The sequence below is a fragment of the Echeneis naucrates genome, chromosome 21 (assembly GCF_900963305.1).
Source record: "Echeneis naucrates chromosome 21, fEcheNa1.1, whole genome shotgun sequence".
Lineage (NCBI taxonomy): Eukaryota > Metazoa > Chordata > Actinopteri > Carangiformes > Echeneidae > Echeneis > Echeneis naucrates.
This window is the reverse complement of record NC_042531.1, coordinates 8,898,023-8,922,060: the sequence shown is the minus strand read 5'-3', so window position 1 is coordinate 8,922,060 and position 24,038 is coordinate 8,898,023. Positions and strand designations below refer to the sequence as shown.

Below are 24,038 nucleotides of genomic sequence, written 5' to 3'. Positions count from 1 at the left end.
TCATCCGGCACGAAGAATGCTTTCATTCAGAGAGGCTGCGGCTGTGTTTTGTTTGTTTTTTTTTTTTTTTTTTTTCAACGCCGGCCTTAACCCTCAACCAACCCCTTTCCGCTGAGTTTGTATACAGAAAAGTTTTGAACCACCCCCCCCCCCCTCCACAAACGCTGCTTCAGGAGGCAGGGCCTCCATGCAGAGTCTATCTGCTGTCAGCTGCCTCCTCAGCAGTTCTTTCCTCTTCATATAAAGCATTTAACTGGTTGATGTATCACCTTGATGCTCATTAAAACACTGTGAAGTCAAGCTTGATTGCGCAGTAAAATGTTTGTTGAAACACATTCTACCATTTTTCAGCAGCTGGTTTGTGTTCACTAATAACTTTTTTTTTTTTCTTTAAAGATTCAGTAACAACATTTTGAATAGTCAAGGAATGATGAAAGAGGCACACCTCTGTTGTGGGACTTTCTGGGCTAGAGGATATGGTCAACATATATTTATAATTTAATGCATCTGAAAAATGAAGTTCCTTTCCAAAACTGTTTGATACTATACTTCCAATGATGCATTTGCACTGTTGGGCAGCCGCTGCAAGGAAAGCATGGCGGACCAAAAAAAGCAAGCTGATACGTGCTTGGACTTGATAAAACGTAGACAACGCTTGCGCAATAATCCTCTTCTCAAATCATTTATCTATCTATTATCCATATCCAATAACATCAGAATATGCTTCAAGGATTAATTTGCATAAATAGTATCAAATCAAAATTCATCCTTTTTTCCACTAAAAGCTGTCTCCAGAGTTGGAAAGCAGGACCAATGTTAACGCTTGTTTTGCTTTCAATACAATAATTTTTCTTTTCTACTGAAGAGGTTAACCATCTAGTTCCTGCCAAGCCAAACTTTCTGATCACCATGCATTGTAAACTTCAGTCTGCTCTAAGGAAGTGCTTGTGGTGAGAAAACCGCACTTAGTCATGGAAAAAATCCACCATTGGTCCCTTTGAGTTATGATGAAAGACATGACAGGGTATTCCAGAGATGAAGTAACGAACCTTCCACTTAACAGATAACTAATTCATGAGAATGGTCAAATTGGATGCAACAGAGCCTGAAGTATCTTGATACAAAAGGCTTGATCCCACACTTCTCATTGTGAAACTTTCTCATTTCTGTATTTACACCATTGATATCTGCTAAATGTCCATATCTTTAATGTAAAATAAAAAATCATGATAAAAAAACAATCAAAATGCCCCAATCAGGAGAGACTTTGTGTTAAATATTAACAAATCAGAAGCCTAAAGTACTAACCCTAACTTGGCAAATCATCTCAAAATGTAAGAATAACTTATATAAGTGTAAATTGCACTGGTTAGTTTAGTGTTCTGCAACCGTTCATTCATGTGATACTGTTTTTTGTTTTTTTTTATCTCTCTCTCTCTGTGTTTCAATCACACATTACACATAGAATTAGAGACAAATGTCTGCAGCACAGTCTATCATCAGAGCCGCTGCAGTGCTCCCTGAGGGCTCTGGTTACACCCTACTAAACACCTGTCTAAAACAAAACACCTGCTTTCACATCACCGATGTATTCTCAACAAGAAGTGAATTGCGTTGAGAATCAATGAAATCACTTGACACAGGCATTCAGTTGAGGCAGCAGTGAATTACTACAGAAAACCGATGAAACTGCAAATTTTCATCATCTTGCCTTTACAGATTGAATCAAAAAATTTGAATGACAACAATGCTTTCTTAAATTATGCAGGCTGAGCTGACAAGGACTGTGTACGTGGACGCTGCTGCTTACTCATCCCTTTTATTTCCTCTGATACTCAGGCAGCCTTGTCTCACATGTCCAGCGACCCAAAGTGACCATCTCATCCCTCTGTGGTTCAGCCCTGAGGAGGGAGCTTTCACATCCTCCAATAGCTCTGTTCTGTGTGTGTGTGTGTGTGTGTGTGTGTGTGTGTGTGTGTGTGTGTGTGTGTGTGTGTGTGTGTGTCTTGTGTCTTGTGTCTTGTGTCTTGTGTCTTTTGAATCAAACCTACAACTCATGCAGTGAACTGATTATATAGTCTTTGGGCCCTGTGACACAGTCTTCCTTGAATATAAGTTGCTGTCGCAGAAAGAGACTAATTGTTGCAAAAGCATCCACATTGGAAGTATTCAGGAAATTTCATGAAGCAACCACCATAACTTAAACAGCAGCATTTATGTTTTTCCTCATGTTCTATGTCAAGAAACCAGGTCCAATTTAATGAGACCTTCGCTCTCTCAATCATCATACTGTCAGACTTTTATCCACAATAGAAGTAATACACATGAATGCAACACTTTTAGGTAGCTTTTGGAACAATATACTGAGACTCAATAAATTGTTATTACTGTTTGATTATGATGACTGATTTAAGCACAATGTAGTAAATTGGAACAACAGACAAAAAAACTGCATGTAGAACATTTTGCCAAAGTACTTCTGAAAGTTGATGTGGTAGCACTTTACCTTAGCAGGAAGATGATAGGAGAAACTCTGGGGTGGAGTGGGCATCCCAGCAAACAATAAGACATACAGAGACATGCTGCCTCACCTTTAAACTGCAATCTGCTTTACTTCCCATCATGACAGACACACAGCTCGTTTTCGTAGAGATTAGATGATAACACAAAATCAGCTCAGCAATGGGGAATTATGTTGACTATATATTACTTGTGGCACATGAGATATTGTGCTACAACAACTGGTTAATATCCACACAGCTCCACTTCAGGGGATCAGGATCAGGGGGTTCACTCCGTGGAGGTCGTTGGGGTGGTGTGGTCACTGGTTGGTGGTTGTGCTGTGTGTTACCTCTTGTTGCTGGGTGTGCTGTTCACTTTGATTAATAGACAGTAAACTGTTATCAAACTTATACTTGGCTAAGAATGCAACCTATTTTCTCTTTCCCCAAACTGTTCAGACAATTCTGTAGCTCCGCTAATCGAACTAAACGATCAGCAATGTCCTGTAGCTCTCTTCCTCCTTCTCCTCTACATGTCTAGTTCCTCCTCTGCCTCGTTTGATGACAGTGCTTCTTGTCATAGATGCAGGATGACAGCAGCAGGTTCTCCTCACTCAGCGACACACCTGCTGAATTGGTGGTTCTATTCTGAGGAACATGAAGTAAGTGACAACAGCAGCCATTACTGGTGTTCATTTTGAACTTATCTTTTGTATGACTTGTGTGATTCGTTTTTGTTTTTTCCCTTGGTCTGCGCATGCGCTCCACGGGTATACATTCGTTCACGAACGGGTCTTTCTGCCGCATATTCTCTGTGTAGGAATGGCTGATTCGTTCACGACTCATAAAATAGGCTCTTCGGGTCTGAGTCTCTCGTTCACTTGTAACATGTTTGCTGCCGCATATTCTCTGTGTAGGCGCGACTGATTCGTTCACGACTCAAAAGCACGGGTCTTACCACACATTTGTGAGTTATTGTGTATGAATTGTGGTTCGGTAGTGGACATTTGTGGGTATGATGATTTGAGATTTTATTTATGTCGTATGTCGAACTTTGTGACTTATTTATCGTATTCACCTAGAAATCAGGTAGGGAACTATGCATCGCATCCATCTGCACTACAGGGACGTTGTTAAATCGATAACTTTGTGTACGGCATCCTTATACAATGTTTGATACATCAATGCATCACCACGATCGGTAAAATAAACCAGTCTGGTATTCTCCTCTCTGTCTCAGGTGGCTGGGATGTCACAGCTGCACTGGACTTCCTGTGGTCCAGGAGGAGGAGTCTGCTGGTTGTCTTCCAGCGTTTGCCCGGCCGCCGCCTTCTTCCTCTCTGCGCCTCCTCCTCCTCCTCCTCCTCCTCCCGAGCAGCTACTGCAGCAGCAGCAGCAGCAGCAGCCCGGATCCCATGAAGACCTCACTCCTTCACGGCACCTCTCCAGCCGCGATGGGCCGCAAGCCTTCCACTGCGTTGACGTGTTGATAACGAGATATTTCAATGATCAAATATGAATCATGCATTTGATATTTCTGGCCACTTTGCTCGTCAGCATCCTCTCGCCCTGGCTTCATCCATTACTAGCGTCATCCGGTACGTATTGGCTATAGCCTGCTGGGTGTTTTGTCACTTTAATTCCTTCAAATATGGATCTTAAACAATCTATTGCAGCTGCGGGAGAACGCGGATTGGTAATTGTTTCGTTTATCATGACGGACCACAGTATCTCATCATCTTTTGTTCAGCTTCTTTAAAAAAAATAATAGAATTCTTCATCATGTATGATGACCAGATCTGAATTAACACTCAGTGGGACTCCTTTTGCTCCAGTGTATGATATGATCTGCAGTTGGGCTAAGGCTGCTGGGATTCCTATTGCATAATGCACACTGCATTTATACGTCTGCTGCAGAGTTTTTCCACTTCAGCAGTAACCACATGAAAAGTAGATTGTGATTTGGCAAATCAAATTGTTATCTGTATTCTCAGCTGAAGGCGCCTTATGTGGTTGTCAGTATACTGTGTCATGGATTTTTTTTATTTTATTTTATTAATTTTAAGAATTGCAGGGAGGCTGCGGTCCCTTCATTCAGTATTATCAATGTGTTTCATGAATAAAGAATGACAGCTGGCTCTTTGAACGTGTGTGCGTAGGCCGTTCGGGTTTTTCATGTCTGTGTCATGGGAATTTTTGTTGCAGTTTCTCAAGGAGTAGAGGACAAGGTTGAGGGGGATGCAGTGGCAGCACTGCTGAAGCAACAGGCAACTGCAGCACCTGCTACAGACAACACAACACACCATGCAGTAGAGCATAAGATCACCTACCCCTCGCGGTTGATCTACTACCTAAATGAGGACTCAGAGAGTACCTATCATGACCTTGACACCCGGGCCAAGAATCAAGCATCGGAGGGCCAGGTAAGCCAGAATGCATGGTGGTGATGGGTGGGATGTGGTAAAGCTCCTGCTGTGATCAATAGCAGGAACGTCACGTCAGGTTGTGCTAAAGGCTTTGAAGTTATAAATCATATCATGGCTCTTAAACTTTAATCCCACCATTTGGTAAACTGTGAGATAAAGCTAAAAGCACCCACATTTACAGACACACAGGACTCTTCAAGAACCGGAGTTATGCCACAGCAGCCATGCTGCTGGCAAAATTGCGGTGTGCTAGTATATCCTCTATACATTACCATCTTTCATTCAGCCTCCACATCTGGGATTTGTTTGCTGTGCTCTAGGTAATGTAGTTTGTGGACTCTGGAAGAGACATTAATAGGATCTATTTTATACTTTGCAGGCTACCATTATCTGCAGTGACCACTTTTTTTTTTTTATCTCCCTTAATAGGCAGTCCACCTCGCCCAGGCCAGTTTCCAGTTAGAGGCATTTGGCTCCAGATTTGTCCTGGATCTAACATTAAACAAGTAAGTCCTCCCTCCCTAAGTCAAAAAGATTTGTTTTTGCAACTTAAGCTCAGATGTTGTGGTTAATCCTTGTAAGAAAGTCTTAGACTGTTTTTTATTTATTGTGGAGGTAAAAGGGTATCCCTGCCCCAACAGATCAACATTGGAACTCCCTCATCAGTTACTGGGGCGGGGGGGGTTGCAAAGGAAAAATGTGATTTGGTGTTCAATTTTAATGTAGTAGAAAACTACAATAGCACCAATAAACCTTGTAATGCATTGTACCTGAAAAAATATAGGCTGTGAATATGAACAAGAACCAGGAAACAGGAAGGACAGGAACCTATACAAAGTTATTATCTATCTATAAATCAGAACGTGTTGCTGATGACAGACACAGAGCAGCGTTACAGGTAGCCAGGAAACAAAAAGACATCCTGACAGGATGCATTATCAGAGAAGTTTGGCCTATTGCACCAAAATGGTGACAATTGTCCTTGTGTGTATTCAGGAAAACACTGACTCAGTGAGGAAGCAGTCTGTCATATCTACAACAGAAATTACAACACTTGTGACTCCTGTTTTAGCTGTAGGCCTTATATGTCAGATTAGAATTTAATTCAGTGTCACTTCGGTAAAGTATGCTGGGGGAGGATGTAATTGAATAGGTCAGACATGGTGGCTGCCAGAATCTTCCAAATAATGAGAGGAATCTTTATTTGGCTGCCAGATTGCAGACAAAGACTAACTGTTCTTAGATAGTTTTTTTTTTTTTTAAAGACAGAGCCCATCTTTACTGAAGCTGAATGAGTATTCCATCAAAATGGACAGTGAGGCAATTATTCTGTGGTCTGTGATCTCTGTCATTCAGAGACATGAGACTCTGGACACTCCAATCTTATTGATTTACTCCCCCTGCAAAGTAGCAGGTCCACATATGCGAAGACATAATGTACACATGTACAAGGACTTAGAAAAGCCGATTGAATTTCAGGCTCTTTAATGGGACTTAAGATGGATAGTGTAATGAAATATTGTAATTTTATATTGGGCTGAGTGCTGTTCGATGTGAGGACAGGCTGATTTGCATGGCTAGATATTCAGTCCGAGTGCTGGTATGTTAGTACTTTTAACCAGAGCTACTACAAAGGAAGTGTCACGAACAATACTAACTGGGAACCAATATTGCCAAATCATTGGCATCCCGTGCTACGTTACAAGGAGGCATTATTTAACTTCTTTAGAAGAAAATAATAAAAAGCCTTAGCAGGTCAGTCGAGGGTCTCTTTTATAGCTGCTAACATACAGTAATTTAGTTAAGTAATGTTGCAAATGCAACTCTCTGCCATCTTTGTAGTATCTTGAGCTCCATTTAGTGATTGATAGTTTGGGAAAATGCAAATTTCAGCAGTTATCTGCAGCAAATAGTATTTGTGCAGGCATACTGGGTCAGACAACCTAGAAGAGACTCCAGAAATGTTATATTTGCTCTTAAGCCACTGTTGTTTGGAAACCACATATCTTAAGTGGGGGTGTTGATGCCCCTGCATCAGGAGGACACATATGACCTTGGTTCCCAGTTATTTGCTTGCACTGTAGGTTATCTGTGAGATACATGAGATAACTTCCGTGTGTGCCTTTTTATGTATGAGAAAGGGGGTTTGAATTCTGCGTGGCATTATAGCTGCGACAGTACTGATCTAAATATAGATAGGTCTGCAACCTTCCAATGAGTGCTACTTTATCTCTTCACCTCTTACTGTACCTGTGATTGCAAACACAGAGAAGCAGGTTTCCCCACTTAGATGTGATTCTTAGGTAACCTAAATTGACATTAATAGCAGATTTTTAATTAATGTAGTTCATACTTATGGAACCAATAACTTCCCAGTTGTGGCATCAGTTCTTTTTCAACTCTGTTACCACAAATTGGTGTTGATGTTCCTTGAGGTGTTTTCCTTTATTTTGATTGAGAGCGGATTATTTCTTTTTTCGTTGGCCATGTAAACAGCATGACAGTGTTGTGTGCTGCTACAGAATTTAAAGCTGCTTTTTGATATGGCACCAGACGTAACAACCCACCTGCGGTTTTTTGGTCCTCTCTCTCTGCCTCGCCTCGATCTCACTTTCCTCTGCTGGTGCTGCTGCATTCAGTCTCCTGTGCGCTGGTCCCTACACATATTCACAGCTCTCATACGCATTTCAACACACGTACCGTAAGATACCCAATTCAAATGGTTAACCCTTCCATGCTTGCGAGGCTGCCCATCACAGACACACCCACTAACACACCAGTGCAATCTGGCGTGGCCCTCTCTTCTCTTCTTGCCTGATCTGTCAAGCTAAAAATAGGCCCCTCACTCAGGAACCACTCTCACACGCCGCTCATGCGTCGACTGTCCTCTCATATTGGTGCACCGTTTGCTCATGTGGTGCTGAGCATTACTCAAAGATGTCACACTGGTAGTGTCATAAGACAGATGCATCGCTTCCATCTTTCTCTCTTTTTTCTTTTCTCCCCTGCTCTGACACCGGTATACCTCTACGGAGAGGAGGATGTTTTTTGATTTGCAAGGTTGTTCAGAAAAAAGTGCCATTGTGGCAGAAATTGCAGCCTCTTGAAATCAGCTGCCAGCTAACAGACTGCATGCGTGCGTGTAATGGTGTGGGAAGCTGACTCAGACAGCGGGAAGTGCTGGGAAGACTGTTGTGTTCAAGGTGAAACTGAGGCCTTGCAGTCATTTATCACATTAGGCAGCTTTCTGATGCAGTTAGTTGTTTCTGTTCCCCTTACTTCGACTGTTTCTCAACCAGTGACCCAATTTTTTGAAGGAATCAGTCAGTTGACGAAACAGTTTCAGACTTGAAGTCTTCTTTACAAAATTGTGGGTCCTTTGTATGAGCCTCTGTAATGCATGTTGTTATGAGAGAATTTTTTTACAAATTGTTTGCAGTTTGGTTCCTGGAGCCACTCAGCTCAAGCTTTCCCCAGGGCATGAGACATCAAACCTCTGTGGAGTAGTCCGGAGATGCGATGGGCTGTGCCATGTTTGTGCAGACTAATTCAGGAACTGTGGTGATGACTGTTGTTATTGAAGCGCTAACCAATGTAGTGCTCACCACTTGTTTAAAACCACAGTTTGTGAGTCAGAGAAAGCAACGACAGATGTATTGTAATTGTATCGTATCCTTCCACCCTAACCAACTGCCATTCCTGTTTTTGCAGTGACTTGCTGTCTTCAGATTATGTTGAGATCCATTATGAGGGGGGGAAGCCTGTTATATCAAAGGTAATGTCGTCTGCAGTTTTGACCAAAATCACACAATCTTCTTTCCTATGTTGGCGGATTCAGATCCTTTGTCTCCTTTAGCTAGAGCACTGTGTCCTGCTCTATCTGTTTTATTTGTAAAACTGTATTGGCACATCTTAAGGAATTAGGCCTTGAAACTAAAGACAGGAACAAAATGATTGTGGAAGTCCTGTAAATCAGTTTGCTTGTCATCATATTCCTGTCACATCTACAAGCTGGTCTTGGCACTGCAACTTTCAGGTCTTCCAAAAAAAATTCAGCCACATCGAGGTCATTTTCACAGACATGAAAACAAGAAAGGGCAAGATGTAAAGGAGTAACACACATTAATGACAAGGTAAATGTATAGATAGATAAACTTGTATGCTGAGATTGATACTTGGAAGTGAATGATTTTTATAGGACAAAAAAAACAAAACAAAAAAAAAACAAAAGGAAAGAAAGCAGGTTGCTCCTGCTCCTGCTGCTGCTGCTGCTGCTGATTCAGGCAGAGGGCTGGGCTGGGCTGGGCATACTGTCGCTGAATCAGCAGGGTTTTGCTCCCCTGCAGCCTCCTGCTGGAGCTCTGGTCACGTGATGAGGGAGCGAAAGCACTCTGCAGTAACAGTGCATCGTGGGATGGGAGAGAGAGACAGGGAAAGAGAGAGGGGGAGGATGTCCTCTGCTTACCCGGAGTCTGACGGCTGAGTCACAGATAGTGCCAGGACACACCTTACAATGCATTCATTCCTGAATGCACATGCATCTTAAAAAGCGCAGGAGCCCCCTGCAGAAATGAAGTGCATATGTGGCAAGCTGACATCTGTGACACAATCTGTCTCAGAAGAAAAAAGAAAAAAAAAAGAAAAGAAAATTCAAACATAGGATAAAGAAAACAGGCGCACTCGCCATGAAATGATAAATGCAGTGGTATATGTGGTGTCACCGGTAATGCAGAGGTGTTTATAGCTGCGATTTTCTGCACTGCTTCATTAGTACTGTGTGTTCTTCCCTCAGGGTGGTGAGCACTGTTACTACCACGGCCAGGTGAGAGGGAACGATAACTCCCACGCGGCCTTATCTACCTGCAACGGGCTGCAGTAAGTGAACAGCAGGGTTGTGTGTAATCCTCGTTGTGTTCAGAATATCTCTGGATACACTCATCTCTGCTCCTCAGCTCCTATTGACTCACTATCGAATGGCTTCTCCCCCTTTTCTTCTCTCTCCCTGCCTGGCAGCGGGATGTTTGATGATGGAGTCTATGTGTATCTAATTGAGCCCCTAGAACAGACTCATTCGATGGTAAGTTATTCCCTTTGCCTAGAACCAAAATGTGCACCACATGGAATGTTTTTACCTTGCTGCTCATGTACTGTCAGGTTCCATCTTGTATGCACAATACGCATGATTTCTGCTTTTCAAACTTTCTTATTTGGGGATATCCTGATCCCGCCAAACACATTTCTATTTTTAAAAGAATGAGCTTGTCAGGCAAATGTGTAGTAAAAATGCTTATGTTCAAATATGATCTGTTTGGCCTTTATTTTAATTATTTGTTTTTATGATATGATATGCTGTTATAGCAATAACAGCAATAATAAATATTCTGCATATTAAAGCTGTTTTATTCTTCTCTTCTTGTTGGCTGCAGTTTTGTGTTGTTTTTCTTTTAATGATTATTATTTTGGTTAGTTATGTCCTAATAGCAAAGCAGTATAGGTTAAATCAGTATTACAGTATTTTCTGCATCATATATGTCATGATATTGTATCAGAATTCATATATTCAAACTGAACATCAGCTTGAATATAAAATATAATTGAGACCAAACGTTTGACATATGTGCCCATGCTGGCAGTGTCTCTATGGACAGCAATGTTTGATTGATCCCCGGCTTTGATCAAGACTTACATTTATTTTGACTGACATGAAAAGGGTACGCGAAAAAACTGGAACATGTTTCAGCCTCAGCTGTGCATTGTTTTTGGTGCAAATTTACAAATGCAATCAAGCTCATATGCTTACGTGACATAGCAGAGACTTCTGCTTTTTCAAGTTCGGCGCCAGCTCATCTAAACACCATTTGACGCTTCTCTCTGTTATCCCTGCAGGATACAGCTGCGAGGCCTCATAAACTAAGAAGAGCAGCTTCCTTTCAGTGGCATAATGATTTAGAGGAACAGGGTAAGAGGTCCTATCATTGTCATCAACTTACGTAAACTTCACGTATTCACCTTCGCTGTATCCTGTTATTGCCTCCCTTTAGATACAGTGGGTTCACAACACAACATGCAGCTACACAGGCTGGACAAGATCACAATCTTAATTCCTGTTACAACTAAACATTTTATTGTATGTTTTTTTAAGGTTGAACCTGAATAATTAATCAAGATTGTGATGAATTAATGTTGCCAGACAGACCAATTTATTTACGTTAAAAACAGCAATATCGAGCTGATCCCACTCATTCCACTTTGCTTTATCAGACTCACATTTACAGTGCTCCACAGACGGCAGATTCATGACAAGTCTGTGCATTTCTGGGGGGAAAAAATGTCATAAACGTGTATTTATTTTAAATATACAGATGATATTATAAATCATAAAGATAAATGCTTCTGTTAATAATATGGAAACACGGAGTCCTTTTAAACAAGTTATTTTTGTTTGTGAATTGTGGTTAAAAGCATGAAAATACAAGACTCTGTGGCCTTGAACTCATCATACAAGAATATGTGGTTAGAAATGCTTCTTTAAAATGCGACAGTACTGGTAGTCGAGTGGGTAAACAAATAAGACCAGCTATTACAGCTTCCTGACCAGGGACCCACGCCGTATGTTACTCCCCTGTCTCTCTCCCTTGTTCCCTTGTTGTTGGTGTCTCAGCTCCTTGTTGTCTGAATGAAGGCATAAAAAGGCCAAAAAATAACACAAAGAAATGTGTTAAGTATCTTTGCTTCCTTGTGTGTGTCTGCAGTGGAGGATGAGGAGCTTTTCTCAGAGCTCGATGACTTGTCCTGGCTGAGGCGCAGGAAAAAGCGAGCTGTAAGTCTCTGATCTCACTTTTCTCTGAACTAATTTGACAGACTTTAGTTGTTCCACCCTTGAGTGAAGATATGCAGGTTGAATTTGAAAGGAAAATATTACACTAGTGTACCTGTTCTGACTGTCTCTGATTTGGATTTGCAGATGCCTCGCAGTGTGTTTGAGGAGATGAAATATTTAGAGATCATGATTGTCAGCGACCACAACATGGTATGTGTTCTTGCTAAAAGTAGATGAAATCTTAAAATCTGTTTGTGTCCCACAATGAAGAGCATTGTCACTGAATGAGCTATGTCGTATTGTGTTTGCAGCTATCAATCCCGTATTTGTCACCCATCTAATTTGCGTCCTTGTTTTTTTGTATCCGCAGTATAAACGCCACAGGACCAAACAGCACACGAGGAATTTTGCCAAGTCAGTAGTGAATCTTGTGGATGCTGTAAGTAACCTCTTTAGTTACAGTTTGAGAAATGGATCGTTTATCCTTAACTCTGATCCGCATGAGATCAAATTGTTCTCTTTTTTTAAAAATCAGCCACACTATCTGCTTTGGTCTAGGAAAGGCAATATAAAACAGCCAGTCATTGAAGTTTTGGTCCAAACTAAAATATCTCAAAGTTTGTGTAAAGTTTCTTGAGAAGTATTAGATGGGTTCTCATAAAATTCTGTGTAGATATCTCAGAGGCTGGATCTGAATGACTTTGGTGAGCCGCTGACTTACTCCCCAGTGCCATCAGCAGGTTAAGGTTTTCATCTATATGTAAAATAGCTAACTTTGCCACAGATATACAGAAGTTCATTTTCCACAGCGCATTAATCCGGGAGTTTAGCTTTTCTTTTAGCGCCACATGCAGGTCAATATTAGATTTGGTTTGGTTTATCACTAAACACCTCTCCACCAGTCTCTTGAAATTGAGTAAATCTCTCAAACTATGATGCGTAGCCCCGCTTGTCTTACTGTTAGTCCTGATTATGCTGGTGTTTGCTCCTTTTTTGTGTGTGCATTAACACTCCCCTTGTTCCTCCCTGCTCCCAGTGTGCTGTACCCCACCCCCCCCACCCCCATCTGTCCCCCTCAGACAGCTCAGATTCAAATTCACACCCAGTGTTGTTCTCCTCTCCCTGTGCTGTTGCTTCTGTCTCTCTCTGGCTCTGGCTCTCTTTCTCTGTCTTTCTTTATTCCTCCCATTCACTGTGCACTTCAATGGCAGATCTTCAAAGAGCAGCTTCACACACGCGTGGTACTCGTGGCGGTAGAGGTCTGGACGGACAAGAATCAGATCCCCATCAGCGTTAGGCCACTGGAAATTCTGCGAGATTTCGCGAAGTACCGACAGCAGAGTATCAAGCACCACGCCGATGCCGTGCACCTCTTCTCGTAAGATCTTTATTTAAACACAGTCTGTCTCTATTTTCATTTTGTACAACTTTTTTCTTTTTTGCAATATTTAATGATTCCCAAGAATGTGCCAATTTAAAGTAAATCAAGCTGATATTCACAACCTCTATGATGTTTTCCATTTTATTTATTTCTTTCTGACTGACTTGTAATTTATTTGAATATAAACATTATATTATAAATATGAAGATTCTGAAGATAAAAACCTCAATGAGCGATATGAAAATACACTTGGCAAAGAGTCAAATAAGCCATTTGTCTATAATTAAACGGGTACCATTGCCTTGTCATGCTTGTATTGTTAATGATTGCTTCCATAATAATCTCTGCATAATAAAGTGTGTAGCCATTTCTGAGATTGCAGGAAATGCAGCTGAATAAAACTAACTTAATGTAGCCTGATTCACACGTTGATCTTTTCTCTCTGTGTGTCTTTGTAAGTTCGCCTCTTCTGTTCACATCTGTGCTGACTGCTCACATGGTTTGTGACTGCAGCTGCCTGATTGTGAAACAGTGCTGTGTGTGCAGGATTTGATGTTAGATATTAGGTTAGGCTCATTTTGACAAATTTGATCCCCTGTGGTCTTTCATGTGGTGCTCACGTCAGTCTCTTTTCCTCCCATTACACAGGAATGTGACCTTTCACTACCGCAGAAGTAGCGCAGCATACTTCGGAGGAGCGTGTTCTTCGAGCCGGGGAGTAGGCGTCAACGAGGTCTGATTTGTGTCTAGCATCCAGTATCCACAAGTGTAAGTGCAGGTGAATAATCTGCGTTCTCTGTTGCGTCCACAGTACGGCACCACCGCGTCCATGGCAGTGTCTCTGTCCCAGAGCCTGGCACAGAATCTGGGCATCCAATGGGATCCTGCATCCAGGAGAAGTATAAATGAAACACACAATGCTAACTCTCATCTAATATAAGTGAGCCACGGGGACGTAATTTGTGGGGGGGGGACAGCAGAGGGGACATGTCCCCTGCACTTTTTCAAAAGGCAGTTTTGCTCCCCTGCAGTTTTCACCGTCCAAAAACATTGTTATGCTATATTAAAGGGAGACTGGTCACGTACTAGGACCAAGCAGAAAATGGCCACTAAAACTAAAACCTGTTTCCTTTTAGACTGCCCACAAGCACGGACTGCTTTTTATTAATGGCACAAAATAGTGAACAACTGTATTCTATTTTGACCTATTTAATTCAAGACATGGTTGTTTAAATAGCGTGCAAATTCGCTAAATTCTTCTTTGTACATTTTCAGATGTCATTTCTCGTTAATTTATATTATAATTATACTGCTTGAAGTTAAGACATTTCTTTGTTGAGTTATTCTAAGGTCCAGGCTACATCACATGTCACATTGAGAGCAGCAGAAAGCGGCAGTAAAACAAAAAGGTGCCTTTTCAAAGGAGGCAAGTGGATTATTTCCATTGCCAGCTCAAGACAGAGGGGCACACCGACTGTTCTTAACAGTTAGTCAAATAGAAGGTAGAAGTCAAAGGTAGAAGTTAGTCCGTTGACTAACTTGACCGTCATGTTGTAAAGTGCAAATAAAAACAAAAGCCATCAAAGAAATAGTTCTTATGTCCCCAAAATTGGTCAAATTTGATTGACATTGACAATCAGGTGCTAAATATACTGATATTGACTGAGTCTCTTTGATGACGTAGACACGCACTCAGATTAACGTATTCAGATATGATATCCTGAACTTGTTCACACGGTGGGGTTCAGTGTTGTATCTCCCTCTCCCCTTTTGTCTCAGTGGATTTTCTGTTCTTTTGTTTCTATTTGCAGAGGAATGCGGTTGCGCCGACTCGTGGACTGGTTGCATAATGGAGGATACTGGGTAATGTCCAACAAAGCTCTTAGACACACACATACAGATGTCAGACTTCAGAACTGGTGACACTTCTTCATTTTTCATACCGTGTTGACGTTAGGAATATGCAAAGCGGTGACTCCACTTACAACTGGTAGATACAGACTTTTGGTACAATTAGTTGTAGCTTCACACCAAATTTGTAATAATTGAACTTAATTAGTTTCCTCTGTTCACACGTGACACGTGTGCTACTTTTGTGACTATTTCTCTTTTTTTTTTTCATTAACGTTTTGCTGACACATTTACAACTCCAGAAAGGAAAATAAAATTAATTATTCAATTTATTTGCTTGTATGAAAGCACAATATAAATCAGCTGTTATCAAGCTACAATATAGATCCAAGCTATTCTTCTGCAGTCAATAAAAAATTTTCATCAGTACAGCAAGAGGTGCTCCGATCAGCTACCATGAATCAAACTGCAGATGTTCACACTAAAATTACTTCAGCCTCGCCTTAACAAGTTGGCTTTTAAAATGAAAAAGACATCAGGATGTTTCAAGTTCTGCTTTGGTAGTTGTTAATGACATCAAATAGCATTGATTAGTTCAACCAGACACTGCTATTATTTTATAGAACAACTTTGCCGTGTTCTCATCAGGAAAGCTGTCACTGTGACTGTCACGTTTTATTCTCTCTCGTCAGTGTCCAACATCCACGGAGGTTCTCCAAATGCAGCATCTCAGATTACAAGGAATTCCTCTTGAAAGGTAGAGGATCCTGTCTGTTTAACAGGCCAACCAAGGTTAGAGGCCCCCGACTCTCCCAAAACCTTTCTTCCTGTATAGCAACTGCAGCAAACCCCTAATTTTCAAAATTTCTCTTCTATTACCAGCTGTTCGAGACGACAGAATGTGGGAATGGATTTGTAGAAGTGGGAGAGGAGTGTGATTGTGGAGGCAGAGCGGTGAGTTTCTTCTTACCTCACTGAGTCACATTTGGCCGCTGTTGGAGCTGCGTTAATCTCTCCCGGTGTATTTTCAGGAGTGTTACAAGGAATGCTGCAAGAAGTGCTCCCTTGCCAATGGGGCACACTGCAGCGACGGTCCGTGCTGCAATAGCACATGTCTGGTATGAACATTTTCAAATTTCCAGAGTAGAAAATATTCATTTCTGACTGCAAAATGTAGAGTACCCCTTTTGTCTTCTTCTTTTGCCAGTTCTATCCACGAGGTCACGGCTGCCGCTACGCTGTGAATGACTGTGATATCTCAGAAACTTGCTCCGGGGACTCTGGACAGGTGTTATTTTGAAACAGCTGATTTTTTTTGTCATTCTGTGTATTTTTAGATTTTAGTGTACAGTAAGTCAATCATTTCTGACCTTTTGCAGTGCCCTCCCAATCTTCATAAACAAGATGGTTACCTCTGTCAGGTAAACCAGGTACGCTGGCTGAGCACATTTGAAAGCATTTCATTTTTCCAAATAAGTTCAGTCATGCCCCACAATAGCTGTTTGAATAAAATAAAAGTTTTATTCTCTTCTTTTCTTCTTTCTCTTCTCATTTGAAGGGTCGCTGCTACAATGGAGAGTGTAAGACCAGAGAAAACCAGTGTAAATACATCTGGGGGTCAAGTAAGATTAATACTCTTTTGCTTCTCATCAGCTCGTATCAATGTTAGTATTTAGAGTGTCACCATAGAAGAGGCTTTCATGGTCTGGAGCCGTACAGTTCACCTCTCCTCTCTTTCTTCCAGAGTCAGGAGGCTCAGAGAAGTTCTGCTACGAGAAGCTGAACACTGAAGGCACAGAGAAGGGCAACTGTGGAAAAGATGGCGAGAAATGGATCCAGTGTAGCAAACAGTGAGTTTTTAATGAAAGATAGTAAATGGTGTTTCTCCTACAGCAGCTTGGCAGGACTTTTATTTTTCTACATCGAGGCTGTGCTTTGGTCCTTTGGTATGATCTTTACTTAATGGCAAGTGGAGCGACTGATGTTATGTTTACTGCAGACCTTACAAAGTTTAAAAAGAAATCATTTGCCAACACTCTTCAGCACAGGAAAAACAACGGGAGCTATCTTAAAAATATGGCTGAAACCAGATAAACATTTAAGGGTTCTGGCAGGTAACCACAACAGACAAATAACGTAATAGATTTGTGGACAGTAATGATTTCTTTGAGAATTCCTTGAAACATTTGGTTTAATGTAAGTACAACCCCACCCCCCAAAAAAAAAAAAAAAATTAACATAGATCCAGTCACTTTTAGACATTTTCATGTGGAAAAAATTACACATTACAACTTTTAACTAAAGACGCACTGATAGGTGTACAAAGATGGTTCTGTTTTTAAAAATGGTGATAAGTGGAGAAGCTGAGCGCTTGTAATTTTCGGCAGGTGTATAAATATCTTTTTGCTTATCTTTTACAGCGACGTGTTCTGTGGTTACCTTTTGTGTACCAACACTGGGCGAAACCCGCGCATCGGCGTAATCAAAGGAGATGTTACCACCACCTTCTTCAACCACAAAAACGGGCAGATCGACTGCAGGTAAACATTCGCACTCGTTTGTTATATCTGCTTAGTCAGAGACAGTGTCCCTGCCGTTTTTGTCACTCTCTCTTCTCCCTACTCAAAGTGGCGGCCACGTTCTTCTGGATGATGAAACGGATTTAGGCTACGTTGAGGACGGGACTCCGTGCGGGCCGTCGATGATGTGCCTTGACCGCAAGTGTTTGCCGATCCAGTCGCTGAACATGAGCACATGCCCCACTGGACCTAATGGACAGGTGTGCTCTGCCCATGGGGTGAGTCCTATCAAGTCCCGCTTCACTCGGTGTGGTCTGATAGGGATGACTTCTGAAGTGATACATCTTTTCCATCATGTGTGCAAAAAATGATTAGCTAGTCTGATCTTTATTCAAATTTGATCTTTTCCTGGAACTCACTCTTTGGAGATGATGATTGGTGTTTTCTTTCACACTAAAAAGAAAAAAAAATGTAGCTGATGAGTTAATGTTAAATGTCCTTTCAACTATTCACAATAATGGTATTCAAAAAACCATGCTTTTGCCAAATAATGTTTTTTTTAGGGTATTTTTATCACAAGATTTTTGAACTTCAGCTTCATTCAGGTGTCTTCTATCGCTATATATTATTTATTGACTTTTCTCGTGATTCATCTTTTGATCATCATAATGAGCGAGACTTCATGCATTTTGGTTGTCGTAGTAGAAGTGTGATAATTTGCTAATAATAAATGTACTAATAAGATGATGGTCTGATTACAGTTTATTTCAGGATTAGATTTAAGATGTAAATTTAAATGAACGTCTTCATGGTAGTGTCCCCTTCATGCGGCACAGTTTACCGTGTGATTTAGTATACGTGGGTGAAGAAAAACCTAAAAATGTCCAATGTACAAACAGCTGCAAAGAATTTTGGGTCAGCAGCTTTATTTAAAGCTCTCCCCATAATAACCTAATCTGTTTCTGTTGTATCTGTACAGGTGTGCAACAATGAAGCTACATGCACCTGTGAGGCCACCTGGGCAGGGACAGACTGTAGCATGCCTGACCCCCCTAAGGAGCCAGAGGCCACGCCGGATGAAGGACCCAAGGGTCGGTTTCCACCTCTTTCAACCTCTGGCCTCTGACAGAGTGATAACACAACTGTTTATGTGCAGTGATTTATTTTAGTGAAGCTTCACACTGACATATGAGTATATACTGTATATTTTGTCATTCTCAGTCTCACTGCCAGAGCTGAGTCAGCACAGATTCCTAGACGTGAGTTTCACGGGTGTACTAATGCCACGAAGAATTTACATGTAAAATGGCAGTCGAAGGTGAATATAAAAGCTGTTTTACATGTGTTTAGTTTTAAATAGATGTACACAATTCAGCTGTAGACCTGCCGGTTTGCCTACAGGGTAGAAAGGGAGGCGGGTAAGAGGGCGGAAAGAACGACAGAGGGAACCGTGTCACTTCATCCATGACTCTGAAGCAGAAGCCTGCTGTTTTTTTTTTTTTTTTTTTTGACAAGGTGGTAATAATGCTCCTTTTCCCTCTGCACAGTGAGCGTGGCCACTAACAGGCTGATAGGGGCAGTAGCAGGGACCATTCTGGCCCTGGGGGTGATTTTTGGAGGCACAGGGTGGGGAATAGAGTAAGCATCTTTAACCCTTTCACAGCTCTTCTTCTCATAGTGGTGCCTCAGTGTGCGGGCGGTCTCGTGAGCCGGCCTGAGCCCGTGTGTGCGTCCCGGTGGCTTTGTGTTTTCTTGTGTGTTGGTGATGACCATATAATTGTCATGTGATTGGATGTTTTCAGTGTCGTGTGATTGATTGATGGATTCCCCCTGCCTCATCCTCCTTTCCTGCCACTTCCTGTTGTTCCCCATAACTACGAGCCTCTCTCTCCATCCTCCCTCTGCCTCTTCTTGTCCCTTTTCTTTCCCTTATTCTTAGTCGTCATGTGGTTGCTCCTGTGATCCTCTCCTTTCTGGGGCATGTGGGGCATTTAGATGGAAAACAGTCCTGAGACGTGTCCAGTTAGTGACCTGGCTTGTCAGTCAGTGGTAGGCTGTGTGGTGACTGGGACCCCTAAAACCATTTTCTACTGCTCATACTGCAGGCCACGTATACACATCACCTGTCAATCTGTGTTTAATTAAACCTTTTTAGTGATGGATACCCAGGGTCTAGTCTTCTGCACAACCTTAACAAACAGACCACTGATAAACACCATGACACCAGATAAATGTCAGTATTTCCAGGGCCTCTACTTCATTATCTTCACTTACACACTGAAGGGGGGGGGGGGCTGAAAAAGCATGCAAAATACATTTTCCAGATTCAGTCATTTTACTGTAATAGTATACTTATGATTATGTTTTCTGTTCCATGTGAAGTCGTCATTGTATAGTTACATGTTATTGATACAGTAAGTGAGTACAGAAACTCATGTCTTTTTCCCCATAACCCTTTACAGGTCCTAGTGCCACCAATCTAATAATAGGCTCCATCGCCGGAGCCATCCTTGTGGCTGCCATAGTGCTGGGGGGGACTGGATGGGGTTTTAAGTAAGCAACACGCCGCATGCCTCTCCTGTTGTAACTCTAGCATCCCTGCTGCTTGTAGACACCAGGGTCTGAGTTCCTGCTACAGAATATGGACACTAAGGTGGAGAACACTCAAATCAGAACATTTTATACTGAATAATCTTTATTAAAACATGCGGCTAACCCGAGACAGGCATACTCAACACGTCAGAAATTTTGCCATCTTCATCCAGTCTGCAGTTTTGGTTGTTTTCCTAAAAAGGATGTAATTGATGGTCGTGGTACGGAGGTGCAAAGGGTGATTCGGAGAGATTCTGGGAAGTCGTCTATGCGTCTGTAGCAGAACCTCAAACTGAATGGACGGGCAGAGCTCAATGCTTAAGATGCATGGACAGTGAAGAGCTTAAGAACAGAGATTCTCACAAAACAGAGGGGGGATGAATACTTGGTTTAAAAGAAAAACAATCCTGTTTAATAAGTTCAAATCTTACATCCCCTCTGAAATGCTGTGATAGGCCTCTAACATATCTCTGTGTAGCTAGGAAATGTGCTCTATTGTACAATAGGTTATGTTCAATAAGAGCGGATCTACTGCTTAGCCTGATGTCTTGAGCAACAGGGGTGTTACACATCTTAATCTAAATAGGTTTAAGGAATAAACAAGAAGTACAATCCTGTAGCCACCAAAGCATGCCAGGTAGCAAAGCATCGTGGTTGTCACCTAAATAAAACAGGAAAGAACGAATAGGAAGCGAAACATTTTTGCATGTTGACTTGTTTGATTTGGAGGAGGGTCAGTTCATTGCACAAAGGCTGAGCCATACCCAGAGTGCTCTGGTCCAGGGTTGTCGTCGTGCTCTCATCGCTTCCATGGTCTTTTTTTTTGAGGGGGAGACTTTAAATGGAGTGGTGAGAGCGACTGAGAGAAGACAGGACCTTTTTTTTTTTTTTTTTTTTTTGCTTTTTTTTTTTTTTTTTTTTGGTTTGTTTTTGTTGTTTTTGGTCGCAGCCTTTGTGCCATGGCTGGCCACACCCACCTGGATGGCCAGGCTCCGCCCTAGAGCAGAGCAGGACTCTCGGACCCGCCCACACCGGCTGCCATTGCTGCCTGCTTCACAGACCTGGTACAGACACAGCGCATCGCACTGCATGAACCACGCACAGCAATAGCGCCACCTTCACCTGGCCTCCTTTTGGAACAGGTGCATGACAGAGTGATAGAAGCCCCACAACAAGCCACAGTACGGGGAGGTTATGCATCACTCCTGTTGTTGTATTTGTTGTTGTCCCACTGTTGTGGTAATAGTTATTGTTGCTGCTGCTGCTGCTGTGGTTGTTCTTTATGTGGTTGTTTCCTCTTTCCCTCCTTTATATAGTGTACTCCATGTTAGCTCTTTCCTCCCAGATGGTTATGTTTTGAGTGGAACTAATGTCTTTCCCGTAAAAACTGGTAATGAGACATGTCTCCTACTCTTTATCACCTCGTAAACTGATGTTGCACGCACAAGCCAGTCCGTACATGTCTGCCAGACGGCAACGGAGGGTATTTATATTCACAGACCTTCAGTTTTGACGCTCGGGGTTAAACAGTTGTTGGCCCGTAGAGTTTATTGCGCTCTGATCTGGGTGAGCTATATCCACTGAACAGCAGCAAATTGTAAAACAACCAAAAAAAACAAACAAACTTGTGTGTATTAGGCCTTAAATTAAAAACGTCTCTTCAGCCTGATCTTTTATTAAAGTATAACTCTATCATAGTGTGCATAATCATAAATTGAGTCTTAAAGGTTTGTGAATATAAATTCCTTAGACCGTCTCCGCAGTCAAGTCCAAACTGGGCAACATGGACCAGCCTTTCCTCACTTCAATGTCTTCAGCATTTCGATCCTGGAAGTCCTCAAATTTATTGCTCAAATAACAACGGCAAATATTTTTATTTCATTTCACAGACTAAAACAGTAAGTTACAGTATTTGGTATTTAGAGTTTGTGTGTACAGCCGTGTACTGAGGAGATGAGTGCGGTTGCTTGTCCAGGTTGCACTAGCTGTGTTAACGGATGCAGTTGACGCACACTAACACTTGTTTCTTGTCTCCTCACAAGAAATGTGAAGAAACGGCGATATGACCCCAACGCCACAGCCATTTAGCCCACAGAGGGATGGCATTCACAGACGGATTCCTTCAAGGGCGACAGCTGGACTGCACTTACTGCTGCTGATCTTTGGCATTAGATTTACTTGAAAAAGACATAGTGGACATTTTAACAAATTCCATTGTAGTGACATAAGAAATGCAGCCTTTTCAACTTCACCTCATCCATATAACGACCCGCACCGCCCCTACCCACCCTGATCCTCCGAGCGACACGGCTCCTCTTCCATCCTTTAGTGCCAGTGCACAGGCGTTCAGGCGGAATCCACACCACTCTCTCACCTGGCATGATTATCCGCACAAAGCGTGCTGCTTGCTGGCCACCCCGCCCTCCTCCCCAACCCCGGCATGAAGAGCCCTCTTTACAGGGCTCTGCATGGCTACAACAGCTATAGATATACTGCAAAAATGTAAAAAAAAAAAAAAAAAAAAAAAAAAACCATGCAAAGAGACAAAAAAAAAACCGGTTTATCCGATGAAGGAGCTGGCCTTGTTAAAAACCAAACCCAGTGGAAGGTTGATTGAAGCACCCGTAGTTCTCATTCAGGAGCTGCAGATGAATAAAGAGGCTGCATGTGATGACCCATAAGGACAGTGCAGACCAGATAATGAACGCACACTAAACTGTACATAAATAAGGAGTTCAGGTTTGGAATTATCAGCATATTTTACAAGGACATCAATTGCTTTTTTATTTAATTTTTTTTATTTTAGCATGTTGTATAGCGGGTGTTTTTGGCAAAGTTACAAAGCAAACTAACAAACGAACTGCAATTATGATTTGGGCCAAATTTATAATTCGTGCGCTACGCAGCCTGCTGTGAGATCAACGGTTCGGTTCACTCAAGTGAGCAGAGCAGCTGTGGTGTCGAGGAGAAGCGTGTCAGGTCCAGAGGGATTCAGACTGAGATCACGTCAGATTAGCATCACAAAATTTCCCCCTGAAGTATCTTCAACAGTGACTCAAAAGCCAAAGAACCAATCACCTGAACATATGGATGTTGTTGCACGCAGAGCACTTTCCCCTCTGTCTGCAGCCAGCGGTGCCTCTCCTACTGCTGAGGGCATGAAGTCTGTCCGTGCAGGCGCTCACCTGTCCAACCAGGTCTCATCAACACCCACTATACTGGCTTAGCCTTTTGCTCTCATAAACTCTTGGTAGAAATCCAGTTCAGCTCTACAGGTAACGCTGCATGCAATCACTATAGTGGGCTTACGATTCTATATGGGAGTCCCCCAAGATCCGCAAGAAAAAATATGCTACAAAAGGTAGGTGCATGTCAACAACAAAAACATTTAACTTTTATTTACTATGCAAAGAGAGATATTGCACAAAAGTATGGGTAATACTGATATCAATGTAGACGTGGAATAACAAAAACCTCTGCTAATCAACTAATCTTTTGTATCTGGCCACTCCCACCACTTGTTTCATTTTGCTTCAACATATTCAAGATATGAATGGACAAATAAAATAATGGGGGAAAAAAAGCTTAATATTTCCAATGATAAACGAGAGAGCACTCTTTTACATTTGTGGAACTGAAAAGCATTTTTGTGTCTTTTTCATTCACTCTGATATTTTTAATCACACACATGCGCGCACACACGCACATACGCACACAGACTCACTGTATGGTGCCTGTACATATTGAGGCCTGAACAGTTCCCTTGTGCAGGGCTATTATTTCCAGTCCAGCTGATAGTTGGTGTGTTCCAGGTGCTGCCATAGCACTGGCATTGTTGTAATCCTCCATGTTACTCATCGTCTGGTCTCCCTCTCTCACTGCGTCATGTACAGTTGGACTGATGAATAAATTAATGACAAATTTTATCTGTACGTTGTTGTGTTTTCA

The 24,038-nt window shown here is 41.9% G+C and overlaps 1 protein-coding gene across 4 annotated transcripts; it reads left to right on the top strand.

Moving 5' to 3' along the window:
• The first annotated feature begins 3,881 nt into the window (after positions 1-3,881).
• On the top strand, positions 3,882-22,621 carry adam23b (ADAM metallopeptidase domain 23b). Of its 4 annotated transcripts, XM_029529874.1 has the most exons (26): positions 4,024-4,099; positions 4,707-4,924; positions 5,357-5,433; positions 8,639-8,702; positions 9,720-9,802; positions 9,941-10,004; positions 10,814-10,886; positions 11,680-11,747; positions 11,892-11,957; positions 12,118-12,186; positions 12,959-13,125; positions 13,777-13,861; positions 13,940-14,027; positions 14,940-14,991; positions 15,672-15,771; positions 15,862-15,933; positions 16,011-16,097; positions 16,187-16,267; positions 16,359-16,409; positions 16,538-16,601; positions 16,724-16,829; positions 17,400-17,519; positions 17,608-17,776; positions 18,478-18,589; positions 19,961-20,051; positions 22,133-22,621. In XM_029529874.1, exons 1-26 carry the CDS (start codon positions 4,024-4,026, stop codon positions 22,176-22,178), a joined length of 2,349 nt encoding a protein of 782 aa, XP_029385734.1. In that variant the 3' UTR covers positions 22,179-22,621. The 4 variants fall into 4 exon arrangements, 3 of the variants coding, with proteins under 3 accessions (XP_029385736.1, XP_029385735.1, XP_029385734.1); XR_003842341.1 differs by lacking the exons at positions 19,961-20,051; positions 22,133-22,621 and adding an exon at positions 19,046-19,078 and having other exon boundaries at positions 3,882-4,099; positions 18,478-18,816; XM_029529876.1 differs by lacking the exon at positions 19,961-20,051 and having other exon boundaries at positions 3,882-4,099.
• The last annotated feature ends 1,417 nt before the right edge of the window (positions 22,622-24,038 follow it).

Excerpts from the sequence above, each read along its gene's own strand:
- adam23b (XM_029529874.1), top strand. The coding sequence starts at position 4,024 with ATGCATTTGATATTTCTGGCCACTTTGCTCGTCAGCATCCTCTCGCCC. Across the intron at positions 10,005-10,813 it reads TAGAACAGACTCATTCGATG|GATACAGCTGCGAGGCCTCA; the intron begins GTAAGTTATTCC and ends TTATCCCTGCAG. Across the intron at positions 15,772-15,861 it reads TGTTTAACAGGCCAACCAAG|CTGTTCGAGACGACAGAATG; the intron begins GTTAGAGGCCCC and ends TTCTATTACCAG.